Source organism: Molothrus aeneus, chromosome 2 (assembly GCF_037042795.1).
Source record: "Molothrus aeneus isolate 106 chromosome 2, BPBGC_Maene_1.0, whole genome shotgun sequence".
Lineage (NCBI taxonomy): Eukaryota > Metazoa > Chordata > Aves > Passeriformes > Icteridae > Molothrus > Molothrus aeneus.
Genome location: NC_089647.1, coordinates 101,659,573 through 101,672,871, shown reverse-complemented (window position 1 = coordinate 101,672,871; position 13,299 = coordinate 101,659,573). Strand labels below are relative to the sequence as shown.

At 37.5% G+C, this 13,299-nt stretch overlaps 1 protein-coding gene across 4 annotated transcripts in view; it reads left to right on the top strand.

Moving 5' to 3' along the window:
* Window positions 1-13,299, top strand: part of SH3KBP1 (SH3 domain containing kinase binding protein 1) — a 211,680-nt gene that overhangs the window by 158,231 nt on the left and 40,150 nt on the right. For all 4 annotated transcript variants that reach the window (XM_066545410.1, XM_066545409.1, XM_066545412.1 and 1 more), the window contains one exon: window positions 838-932. In XM_066545410.1, coding sequence (XP_066401507.1) covers window positions 838-932 — 95 coding nt within the window. The remainder of the gene's footprint in view (window positions 1-837; window positions 933-13,299) is intronic.

The window sequence follows — 13,299 nt, the reverse complement described above, 5'->3', positions numbered from 1 at the left end:
AAAATCACATGCCCTTCTGCAATCAGTAGAGTAGTTTACTTAGTCCTTTTAGACCTGCTGTCTTAGAGTATCACATATTTTTATGCATAGTTTAACAGCTGTAAAATATATTCCCTTTTTATTTGTAAGGCACACTGACATACTCATCTGTTGCACAGCAACATGGAAGTAACTGCTTTTCATGACAACTGCTTTTTATGATTTCTGAGTAGGAGTGCTGGCTTCTGTATTTTCCAGCTGGAAGTTGAGATGATGCCCTTATTTATAGACAGTAAAGGAAAAAGGGTCAAGGAAACTTTAGAGTAATACTCAACACTCTTACACTGAGTGTACAGGTGGTTTAGTTATTAATGGATTAACATTCATTAATGTCTTATTTATTGTTGTACCATCTGTATAGATTAATAAATATCTGCTTTCTTGCACACAAGGGGATAGGTAAGCTATGTCAACCTACTGTGTCCTTAATGCTTCCAGTTTATGCAGTCTGGTGGGAGGCTGTACCAGTGGAACTGTGGAAGGAAGTGTCAGATACAGGCTTACTCTAAGGGAAAGAGTTGGTGGCAGGTTGCTGTCTGGAGCAATTTCATTTGAGATAATGGTTCTAGGGGCTACAGAGCTGACTCCCTGGATGATGTGTGTGGGAATGCTTATCAGCCTGCAGTTTTTTAAATATTTCATGTTGTTTATGAAGGTCTAAAATACAAAGAGAAAGATGGCAAGGAAATAAGGCAGCACAAAGAGACGCTAATGGAATATTTTATGAAGATTATTCACCCCTGAATAAGCAGTTGTTATAAAGTGATAATTTATGACAGTGAATGTTCTTCCTTTCAGACAAGGAGTATTGCAAAGTGATATTTCCATACGAAGCACAGAACGACGATGAACTCACAATCCGGGAAGGTGATGTTGTCACACTTATCAGTAAGGTAAAAGCAATATTATTCTCCTATAAGCAGTGATACAGTTTTTAACATTTGCATAATTTAATTGCCTTAAAATTAGTATTTGTGCCTATAGTGTTGTTGCTAAACCAATGCTAGTTTGACAATGAAATGTTACACAGACTTCAGAGCCCTACATCTCCCTTCCTCTTGTGCTTTAGAGCCTTACCCTGATAATGAATGTTAAGCAAAGAACAGCCAATGTGTACTCAAATTTATACAATTAATTTTAATTTGAATCTGCTGGCAGATCAACATAAATTGTAAATTGATCTCTGTAACAAACATAATGGTTTAGAGAATAAAGTGGAAGATTCAGGAAAGCAGCAGCTTTGAATATCTCCCTTTGGTGAATGAGTTATTTTTCTTGTAGGAATTGTGAATTAGGTTTTTGTTTTAGATTTAGGTAATGTGCCTAAATTAACTTACTGAACTAAACATTTAAAATTTAGCCACCCTTAATATTCTGGTAAAGCAGAGAAAGATGACAGAGCAGCAAATAAATAGTTTTACATCTGTGTTTTTTCAAAAATTATGTGTTATTATTCAAGATTAGTAATGAAAAAACAGTGCCAGGATTTATACTAAATCTTCAAAAGCCATAGAGTGAGATGGTGAGTAAACAGTTGGTTTTCCTTTAGAAGAGCTGTGCACCATGTTACAAAGAATAGATTACAGTTTAGGTGCACTTAATTTCCTGCTCCTGTTTAAAGACTTTACAGTTTGTTTAAAAGTTTTTGATTGCTGGACATAAATATTTGTGGGGGGGAAAAAAAATCTATAAACTAGGAAAAGCTGTGGATTTTCCATGAGGAAGATGAATCAGAGCAATGTACACAATACTGCTGCTTTTGTTTGTGCTTATATGAAAGTAAAATAATTACTTCTGTAATAATTGATGTGTCATAAGAAATTGTTACTTGACTGAACAATTTGGCACTGGGTGAAAAAACCCCCAAAATCTTGGGAAGTCCGTCTGGGGCTTTGTTTGCCACATACAAAGCCATTTTCAGTCCTAGAGGATATTTTTGTCCTGAACAATATTCATGTAACCAAAGAAAACTAATCACACATGTGGTAGGAAGAGAAACTGCAAATGTAAAAATTAATTGTGTACATTAAATATCCTTTAATGACTTGCCCTCCTTGACCTTTGTTTAACTTGTTTGTAGAGCTTTGTAGCTTTGCCTGATTTAGAATGTTCTCATGTGAATATTTAACAGTGTTTCTGATCATGAATATGGCTTTTAAGATGTTTTTCCTGTCCACTTTATGCTTTATTGACCAGAATGATTTAATTCCCCAAGATGGCTGGTCTCTGGGTGTTCATCAGCAAGAATAGATAAAAAGACAATTACATTACTGAGGTTTCTATGTGAGATTTCATTATCTTGCTTTTTTGCATTTTCTTCTTCCATCTGCCACAGTGGAAGGATATTTGTCTTTTATAATAACTAAGCTGATGATTTGACCACATTGATCAATTTTCCAAGCCAGGCAAAGAGAATGGTTTGGAATAGTAAACACATTGCTCTCTAGCCCTGTCCTTCTGTTCTCTAATGATATTAAACAATTGCAGACATTTTGTTTACTTTTCTTCTTTTTTTCTGTGTCATGTCACGTCTATGACCACTTACATAAACCCATGTCTCTAGAGAGGGGGATCTCAATGCACAAAATCCTGGAGTTTCTCTAGGGATGCCTTTTTGTGCACTGTCAGAACTGTTCTGAGCCACTGCAGAAATGGTGCTTAACAAGCAGTCACTTTGCAGATCCTTTTGTGCTTTGCAGACCTCATTGCAGTCAGACTTGTGGGGCTTCTTCATCTGTTTTTGACACAGTTTAAAAAAAAATTAAATTCGGGATATGTGGTGTCAGGGTCTTTGCTGTAGAGTTCTGAAAACAGTGAGGTCTCCTCTATGCTCTACCACATAACACAGTAACTTTACTTTAGTCCAGATTTTCTGAAGCAGATGTCTGTTGTCATCTTTCTTTTAGTCAGCACTAACAAAGTCAGCCTCACCTTTCTCCCCACCAATGGCTTCTGCTAGAGAGTGACCTGGAGCTCAAATCACCATACTTTGACATGACCAGTTGGTGAGCCATGCTGACTAAGAGGCATCAAAGAGAAACATATGGAATGCATCAGAAATTATTATCATTGATTTGCTTTGCTGTCAGATTACAGAGTTTCTTTTAATTTATTTGTAATTAATTGTTTTGCAGGTTTTGCTTTCTATGCTGGGAAAGCATTAGGCAACACTTATTGTTCCCAATCACCTACACTAAAGAGAGAAGACTGGTACTTCTAAGGAAACAGATGGGTGTCACAGTACTGCCTACAACCACAGATGCATTATTGTAAAATAATGTATTTTGTTGAAATCACTAAAACTAAAAAGTGATCTAGATTCCCAGCATAAAATGTCTGTCACTAGACTAGTTTGTTTTTCCACAATTAGATCCATAGGAGCATTGAAGACTCATAATTTTAACTCATGCTGAAATTGATTTTTTTTGAAAAGAATAGCATTGCTGAGAATGTGTGGGAGTGGCTGAAGTAATGAGTGACAGAAGAATGGGAAAGAAATCTCATGAAAAGAATGTAGAATGCATTACAATAATCTTAAAACCATGAAGATAACACTTGATAGGTGCTAAGACAAAAGGGGATGGATCAAATGAGCAAAATGGGAAGTTCCTACAAGAGCCTGGGTACAGGTGCACACTGTGTGACAATGGAGGAAGCTGTTTGTCTAATGTTCATCTTAAAATGCTAAGACCCAATTTTGTGGAAAGGTGTAGAATCAGTAAATGCAGAATTCAATATCACCATTTTAACAGTACCCACATATAAAAGGGATAAGAATATAACAGATTTGTCTCTCTTTTATTCAATTGAATTAGTTGTAAAAGTCCCTTTGTCAAGATCATAAAATCAAGATCATAAAATATCTTTCTCATATAAAGAGCAGACTCTGTTTCAAGTTCTCACTGTTTTGATGGATGTTGAGATCTTCAATCATAAGCTGGTCAGAACTTCCCAATAGGTCTCTGTGATAAGAGATTTTGAATATCTGAGGTTTCTTTGAAATAGCTAAAGAATACTTTGAACAGATTTGCTAAATCACAAGTGACCTCCCTAATCACATGGAGAATGTGCTGGAAAGGTTTATTTAGGTGCTGAACAAAGTCAGTAGAGGCTGATCACTTACAGGTCAGAATGTATGTATTTGGGGAGGTATAGGATAAAGGATGGCATTATGCAAAACTGATAACCAAAAATAATTACCAATTATTTGGAAAATATACACTATGAGATAGAGTCCAAACATATCTTAAGTTAAAATGTACCTAAAAGACTAAAGAAAAGCAGAAACTTCACATGCATCTGTTCCAAAAAATTCTGGAAAAGGTTTTTCTTCCCTTTGTTCACCCAGTGAAGCAAATACCCTTGTAAATACCTAGAAAAGGTTTTATTTATTAATAAGTGGAAATAAAAGTGGGCAAATGGTATTTTGCCCCACTTTAGTTTTTCATGCAGAATGATGTAAAAACCCTGAAAACATTGGTCAGAATTGTAACAGAAGGTAAAAAACTTCAAGGCAGTAAACTAAAAGATCTGGTACATTTTCTGTGCAAAAAGGGCGTCTAAGAAAGATGCACCTTTGAAAGAAAGAGAATAAAAAGCAAAATACAGTAATATTAGTTGTACAGTTAAGGTGATGTTTGTGCATTTTTATGATTAGATATGTTCATAAGGTTAAAATTATGAATGGTAAGAGGCCATGAGATTGACACTGTAGATTATTTTTGTATTGTCAAACATTTGTGTTCCTTAGGTTTGTTTGGGGTTTTTGTGTCTTCAAAATATTCCTGACAGCATTTGGGTGTGGGTAAAAACACTGGTTATCAATGCACCCTGCAGCTGAGGGAGAGTGGCAAACAAGTCTTTTATAATGCTCAAATATTCATTTTGAAGATTGTATTTGTAATAAATACAGTTTCTCCTAAGCAGCAGAAGATTCATGTGACATTTTAAACTGTCATCATGAAAATTTTACAGGACTTTTTATTCCAGCCCTCTTAGATCTAGCTATTGTAAGCCACTTTTCTACAAATTTATTAATAGCTTTGATAAATTATGACAAAATGCACAGGATTCTGAAGACTTCACTGGCACACAGAAAATTACCTGTGTGAGGGATCAATAGAAATGGCTACATAATTTCAAAGCAAATACATCAAGCACACACTGGCAGCTGTGCACTCATTCAAAAGCAGTTTTATTGCAAGGATGTAAAGAAGATTTCATTGTAGTGCATCAATCTACCTGAGCTCTAGACAGCAAAGACCACTTTGTTCCCAGGAGTGAAAATGGTCTGGATAAATAAAATTAGTTGCTTCAAAAATCATTGCAAATTTGAAAAGGTGGCAGCATTGGAAAGATATCCTCATCTGAACCCTTATTATCAGTGGGCAGCACTGATATCAGCAGCAATTCTGCTAATTTTGAAGTTATAAGGTGATTTTTGCTGATGCTATTCAAATAGTACTGGGAAAGTTACTGCATTGCTATCATGAAAGACACAATAGGATAATTACTAGTGAAAAATGTACATGACTATTTATCTGGTCTAGTTATTTAATGAGATTTTTATTGGCAACTCAATTTGTAGAGCTTAATTCTGTGCTGGGAGGCAAAGAGCCACAAACCTAGTTATAAAAATAAGCATAATGGCAATCACCTTTTACAAAGCTTGTCTTTGCTTTTGGTGTCACCATTAATAATTTATTGAGAGATTTGCAAGTTTTGTGGCTCAAAATGCTGTACATTTAGCAGCTTCCTGCCCTGAAGCATGTGCAGTCGAGTGATAAGACAGACAAGTAAGCACAGGTGAGTAGAAGAGCATAAGGAAACAATTCAATGAGATTCAGTCTTGGTAGTCTCTTTCATCATGTCCTTTTCTCACTGCTGCACTGGTGTTCTGTGTGTTTGTCCCTGTAAGAGCATGGAATCTGCCCTTGTGTAGAGCCTTTAATGCTGCCCAATCCTTGGGGTAGCCACAAGGCAGTTCATTTAACCCTGACTGTATTTATAGGCAGTTACTGGAGCGTGGCCCTTTGGCCAAAACAATTCTCCTGCTTTTCTCTCTTACACCATCTTTAAATGCTCATCCTGGTGCAGGAGGTAATTGTCCAGAGCATTTTCTTTAGCTGAGGGATTGGCAAGGCAAACTCATCTGGGCAGGGCTGTGAAGGAAAACAGCTGCTCTGCCGGATGCAGGAGGCTCCTGAAGGGATGAAATTAGTGAGTGCTATGTTAAAGGATCCTGCCAGTGAGCTGGGGCCGTGAGCAGGGGAAGGAGCACAGACAGTGTGATAGAGAAGGACACTTGCTGATACTCAATCAAACATTTTGCTGGGCTGGGGAGTCACTAGGGTTGCCAGAAAGTGTTTCTGTGGGGTTTTATTCATTGCTGAATTTTTCTATATGCCTTTAATCACAAACAGCATGCACATATTTTACAAACCTTAGCTATGGAAATATGTGAAGGAATTAAAAACTCTAAGATTTTCTTTAAATATGAGCTAATAGGTAGGTATCACTAATTCTTCCTTATTAAGATGAAATCTTCACTATTTTCACCTCTATGGGTAAAAACAAACCAACAGAATGATAATATTTGAGGTCATTAAAAATGCACCTAATTGGCAAGAAGATAGAATTTTTCCAAGCAGAATTATTGTAGCTTAAGACTTTCAAAATAAAGTTCAAGATTGTCTCTTTCTTCCTATGACAGAAAGGAAAAAATTCGTCACATTTCATGATATTCAGGTAATTTTGTTTTTCCTTGATTGGCAACTAAAATCAAGCTTTTACCTCATTTTTGAAAATAGTTTTCTAATATAAACTTGCAAAAAAATTTAGGTTATGTAGTTAAAGTATGATCTGATTTAATAAAATAATAATATGGCTTTCTGTCAGAGTAACACAATGGACTTTTGTTGACACTGAATATTTGGTCATGCAGATGCCCCTTTTTGGGGTTTTAATACAAGATATTTTGCACATTTGTGCAAATCTTCTGCAGCAATCTTGCATACAGAAACTGAAAGGAATACTGTAAGTAAAGTAACTAAGTAAACATTTAATAATGCCCAGCTTTAAGAAAGCTTTTATGATAGCTTTAAGAAAGCTTTTATGAATATTTGTGTTTAAAGAGAAGCATGTAAGCAATAAAGGCACTTACTTCTTGCCTCTGGAAATAAATAGGTACTTCCTTCAGAAAGAACAATACCATAAAGGCTCCTGAGATATCCATGAATTATTCATCACTGGCCAGGCCTAATAGCTGTACCTAATCTGCTTTCTGTGTTCCTTGTCCTCTACCCTTCACTACTTCCCTTGGCACCAGTTTTTCCCCCAGGACACCCTGCCTCCTCCTCTGATTGGGAACCCTGCTTGTATCACACTGCTGACTCCATACAAGAAATGATTTTGCAGATTGTGCATGCTGAGGGTGCAGTTTTACATGATGGATGAGAGGTGGCTGCTCAAAGGGAAGGTTCTCCTGCCCTCTCACCTTGCATCTGGCAGCCACAGCACACACAGGGGGGTGTGAGCAGGGACAGGTGATGGAGGGGGGGGACTGTCCCAGCAGCTTGCTGAGAGCTTGGTGTAGCAGTAGGGTCACTTTTCCCTGACCTGAAACTTTCCTCTGTAGGGTTTGACTAATAGGAATCAGAAGGTTTGGATCTTTTCTGGGTTTCAAGCCGTGGTGCCACGAGGGATGGCAGCTGGGGTGGGTCCTGTTTGACATACCTCCAATGTGTGCAGCTAGTGCCTGGGATAAAGCTTGTGTCATCTCACAGAAGCATGAATGCTTCCTCAAATGAGTTATTTAAAGCAGTTATATAAAACTTGTGTGCTCACTGATGATCAAGTAAATAAATCTTCATTTTCTGAAATTATGTTATATACTCAGTAAATGATGGAAAATAGACTCTGAGTAGAGTCTATTGCTTGAACCTTGTCCTTGGCCAAGGATTTTTAATGTTTATAAATAACTTTGAACACTTAGTCACATCTTGCAGCATTTCTTGGCTGCTGTGATTAGCAGTGGGGCATTAAGGTCTCTGTAGAGACAAAGCCTGACAATGTTTATTTGGGAACCAGGTGCAGGTTACTTTTCATTGGTATCTTTAGATATATTACTGAAACACAAATGTTTGAGCTAAGCATTTAAATAAGCTTTTAAGCCTGTGCTTAGTCCAGGGAGAGTGGAACAGCCAGCACTTGAATGCTGATCTCAGTAGTATATTTATAATATTACTTTTAAAAGTACACACTGAAGTTGTCTTTTCCTGGTTTTGTTACCACAAATTGTGATGCTACAAGAGTGACTTCAAAAGAAGGTGATTCTTTTGTTCATGGGAAGTCCCAAATTTGAATTTTGACAAACACAAGTTCATGCCAAGCTATGTAGGTGAAGTGGCAGGATCCCTCATGCGTGCAATGCTTCAAGATTTGCATAATTTGAAAGGCGTTTTGTTTGTAAGTATGTTTAACACAGCCAAGCTAATCTAAAAAGGTGACACATTTTGAGATAAAAAAAGAAAGAATCTTTTTTTCTACTTAGAAGAGATATTGCTGAAATGCTGAGGTGTCTGGAAAACTGTGATTATTGCTCACAGTGTGGGCTTTAGATGCATTGCTTAGTTTCATCCCTTCTTTTATTCTGAATGTTGTGTTCACCTGCTGGTTTGATGGTATTATCTGAAGCTCAACCTTTTCAAGGCAGAGAAAGCTATTTCAAGGGGAAGTAAAAATGCACATACAGTGCCAAGTAATTAGTAATTGTAATTAGGACCCTGGTCCTAATATGTCTTCAATCTAAGTAGTAATAGCATTAAATAATCTTTCAAATGTTTTGTTCTAGGTTCATATAATCTTTCTAAATACAGAAAATGTAATTACATAAATATTTTATCTTGGCTCATCAGAGGCATAAATTATGTCTGTTACTAGAACCACCTTTCATGTTTGTGTTGGCTAATTTAGGTTTAATTTGAGTATTGGAATGTTAGAGTTTTATGATGTGGAACATATTTATTTTTCCACAATAATTCTGCTGACTGAACATTGCAAATGAAGTGAATCCTCAGAAGAGATGGTTTTGTTCAATAAGCAATTTAATTCTTCCTGTTTGTACAAATATTTCATCAAAGCTTTTTCACCTCATTACTGATTAAACCATTTAGTCACAGAATGTAAAGTCAAAAGATTAGACCTAGCCTGAAACATATTTAACAGAAAAAAAGCCTGCTCTGTTAGATCCTCTGCTCTAATGTCCTGGGTATTGCAGGTCATTCATTATTCTCATCCAGTTCCTTTTTTGCAGGGTTCACTAATCTGAGCCAATTTTTGAACAGACTTTTTCTTCTGGAGAGGTGTCTTCTTGTTGTGCCTTCCAGTAAAAACCACAGCCTGGACAGAGCAGTGTAACCAGAGCTGAAATAATGTCTAATTTCTGACTATCTCTCCTGTTTCCTTCCATAGAGGTTTGACATGAGGATTTATTAGCAGAGCCTTGGAGCTTGCAGATAAATAAAAATGTTCCTGTTTGACTCCTTAAACTTTGAAAGATGCAATTGGCATTATCAGATGTGAGATTCAGTATGGCTTGGGCATGAGAACTCACAGGAGCTGGGAAGGATCCATTCAGGATTTGGGGCTTTTGGAAGAGGTTAAGGATTTGAGCAGGATAAACCTCTGGGTTAGGGGCCAAACAGAGGTTAGAGGCCACACTGTGAGGTTTCCTTTAAAGCTTTTCTTTCAATATTTCATAATCTATATATATTTGCAAGAAGTATGTAAAATGAAAATGGGTTTTCTCCAGGATTGCTTCAGAAGGCAAATTTATTGTCTATTGGGCTGTCTCTTTTATCTAAATTATCTCATATTAGGTAGTTGTTGAGAGACTCATTCTGTCTTATAGACAGATGTTAAAATCATGTTTCTGCCAAGGAGTACTTGATTACTAACCAGATGCTCTAAATCATGGCCATTTTCTTAATAGAATTTAACAAATTTTGCACTTTTTTGTACTGTAAATTCTCTATCTCAGTAGCTGAGCTTATAGTAAGTAACAAACCTTGATAATTTGGAGAAGTACCAGGTAGCACAGTGTGAGTGTAATGTAGGCCTCTGGAGAGATGCTTTCCTTCATTCATAGATAGTTTAGCAAGTTTAATGAGAACTGATGAAGATTCTAAAATCAATTATTTTCTAACTCTTAAGATAAACTTGGATTTTGAGAATGATCTGTCTTGGTGTCAATGTCATGACACTGAATGTAGCAAGAATTTCTAAAGAAACATATTTTAATATTATTAAAATGCTTTTTCACCCGACTTAGCATGACTTTGTTGTTTCCCTCCAAATCCAAGTTACATTAATCAAGATCTGATGTGTTTTTAATGATGGTTTGACAATCACAGAGCCTGTCCAGTGGCCTTCTCTGGTGTTTGTGAGAGTTGGGACCTCTTGGCCCCAGTGCTGCAGTCAAGCCTGGAGCTCCCACAGGTGCCCTGTGAGGGTGGGCTGAATGCAGAGGGCTTGTCCTCCAGATTTGTCTTTCTATGAGCCTTTAATCCTCAAATTCAGAAGCCTTTATATGTTGCATGTATCTCTTTGTGTCTTATGGTTGATGTCTTGGAAAGCTCAGTAGACACATTTTGTTTGCATTAAAGGTGGTTTGTTTTTCTTTAAATGGTGATGTTGGCTAGATGTTGGCAAAAGAATTCTGGAGAGATGCTTACAATGGGGTTAGTAGTAATTTAATGGGGGGCTGCCAGCACAGCAGAGCTGATACGTGAAAGCTCCCAGGGCAAGCATAAGAGGGATTCATGGCTTTCTGAATAATGCTGTTTTTCCAGCTCAACATTCTTCTTGATGAGAACCAACTTTACAGGGGCAGAAGGAAAGCAGAGATTTAATGAATGGAAATGCCAATTGCTGGGATGATTATCTATCTATCTATCTATCTATCTATCTATCTATCTATCTATCTATCATCTATCTATCTATTATTGTTGTTATTATTATTACTATGTCTTTCTCTTTTTTGTTTGTTTTTGTTGGTTTTTTTGTTTGTTTGTTTGGTTTTTTTTGTAAGGAGCTATGTCTTCTAGTGGAGATTTCCAGAAAAGTAATACTTTCTTAAACCCTGCATCATTATGGTGTATCTCAATACAGCTTATACTACAGTATAAGTTTCACATATAATTTTCTGGGGGCCTGCTTTTTCTTGTTCTTAGTGTTGCTTTCTGTCTTAGCTGTGATGATGAAATCTCGGGGATGGAATAGTTCTTAATCAAATACTTTTAATCAAAGAGCTGAAAAATCAAGCAGTTGTGGGTTGATGTCTAAACTATAGCTTTATATTTTAGCAGTATTGCAAAGTACCATCATGTTCAGAGGACCAGACTATGCAGCAATCAGCTCCCTCAGAAAAACAGAAGTCCTATTTACAGATGAGAAGATTGGCCTTTTTCAGATGTATTTCTTCAAGAGTTTACACAGCTGCAGTTCAAGTCATGGATAGGAGAGAAGATAATCACATAGCTTATTATTTATTTTGTGACCTTGGGGAATAGAAAATATCTTTCTTTTACTTATACTGACAAAAGCCTTCTCTTCACTTGAGGCAGCTTGGAAGGTAGGTTAGGGAGTGGAGAGATGAACTTGGGCCATGAATTTCAGGCACTCCCTGAAATTGTCAGTCCTCCCAAAGGTAGAAGGGAGGAGGGGAGTGGGTGCTGCCTCGAAGACCTGGCGGCTTTGGGGGAAAAGGCAGGAAACACCTTTGCCCCCAAAGTGAAGTGGAAAGCACAGCTGCAGCAGTGGATGCCTTCTTCCTCTCAGGCTTCCTTGTGCTTTGGTAAAGCTGCAGGAATTGCTCAGCTCTTGGTAGATTCCCAGAATCAGATGGCTGTTAGTGCTGGAGAGAGCAGTTTTGATGCACTTGCAGCTGGCTGCAGTGATGATAAAGGTGCAAGTCCAATGGGCTTCTGAACACATTCTAATGGATACATTGAGCCAAGTAGCTTCAGGGTTTTATTTAAGTCATTAAGAACAGTCTCATAGCACACAGTAATTCTCCTGTAAGTGACTTCAAGAAAAAAAATAATAAAAAGGGTAGAATAATGTATAGTACTTGGAAGAAAACACACACTGGAGCATGTCTGACATTTAAATTATAGTAATCTTGCATGCTTTATTGATTCTTGGTAAAATAATGAAAAAAATTCAAATAGTAGAGTTTTATTATAAATATGTTCACAACCAGAAGGGCTGCTTTGCATTTTCAGCAAAAAATATTGGTTTCCTTCATGTTCCTTTTATCTGGCCCAGGCCTAGAGTGCAAATAGTAGTGTGGGCTAGAAATAAACCCATCTCTAATAACCAAGTCTGGTTTTTTAAGAGAAAGAACTTTATATGAAATGAAAACCCCTCTGTCTGTGGGGTGTATGAAACTCCTGCCTCCTTGGAGCAGAGGGAAAGGCTGTGAAGCTGTCAGCAATTCCAGCAGGGAGAGTTCAGTCAGGTTTGCTGGTGGGGTAATCAGTCACAGCCAAACTTGTGGCTGGGACACAGCCTGGCATGAGAGACACATTACATGCCAGGCATGAACTTGAGTCTTGTAATTTCATGGTCTTGATTGTGGTATCAGGTACTAAAGGGGACTTGTTTTGGTGTTGTGAGGGTCCCCAGGACAAGGTGAGAGATGAGAATTGACTCCAAGTTCTCAGAAGGCTGATTTATTATTATATGATATGATGTTATAAGAAATTATATACTAAAACTATACTAAAGAAAGAGAAAGGAGACATCAGAAGGCTAGACAAGAATGAATAATAAAAACCTGTGACTGACCAGAGAGTCAGACACAGCTGGACTGGGATTGGTCATTAATTATAAACAACTCACATGGAACCAATCAAAGATGCACCTGTTGGTAAGGAACCTCCAGACCACATTCCAAGCAATCAGACAATTATTGTTCACATTTCTTTTCTGAGGCTTCTCAGGAGAAAAATCCTGGTGAAGGGATTTTTCAGAAAATATCATGGTGACAGGGACTGACAGCTCTGCCTTATCCACCTCCATTGTCACCTCTTTTACCACCAGAGAAATGGTGTTTGAAGGAAGGGAAGTTTGTGTTCTTGGCTGGTGGCAGCTGGGCTCCTGCATGGCGGGGGTACCATGGGCCAGTGTGGTGTCAGTGGGGTCTGTCTGGGTGCAGCTGCTTCTGAGCACAGAGTGGAGTATTTGTCACACTGGAGA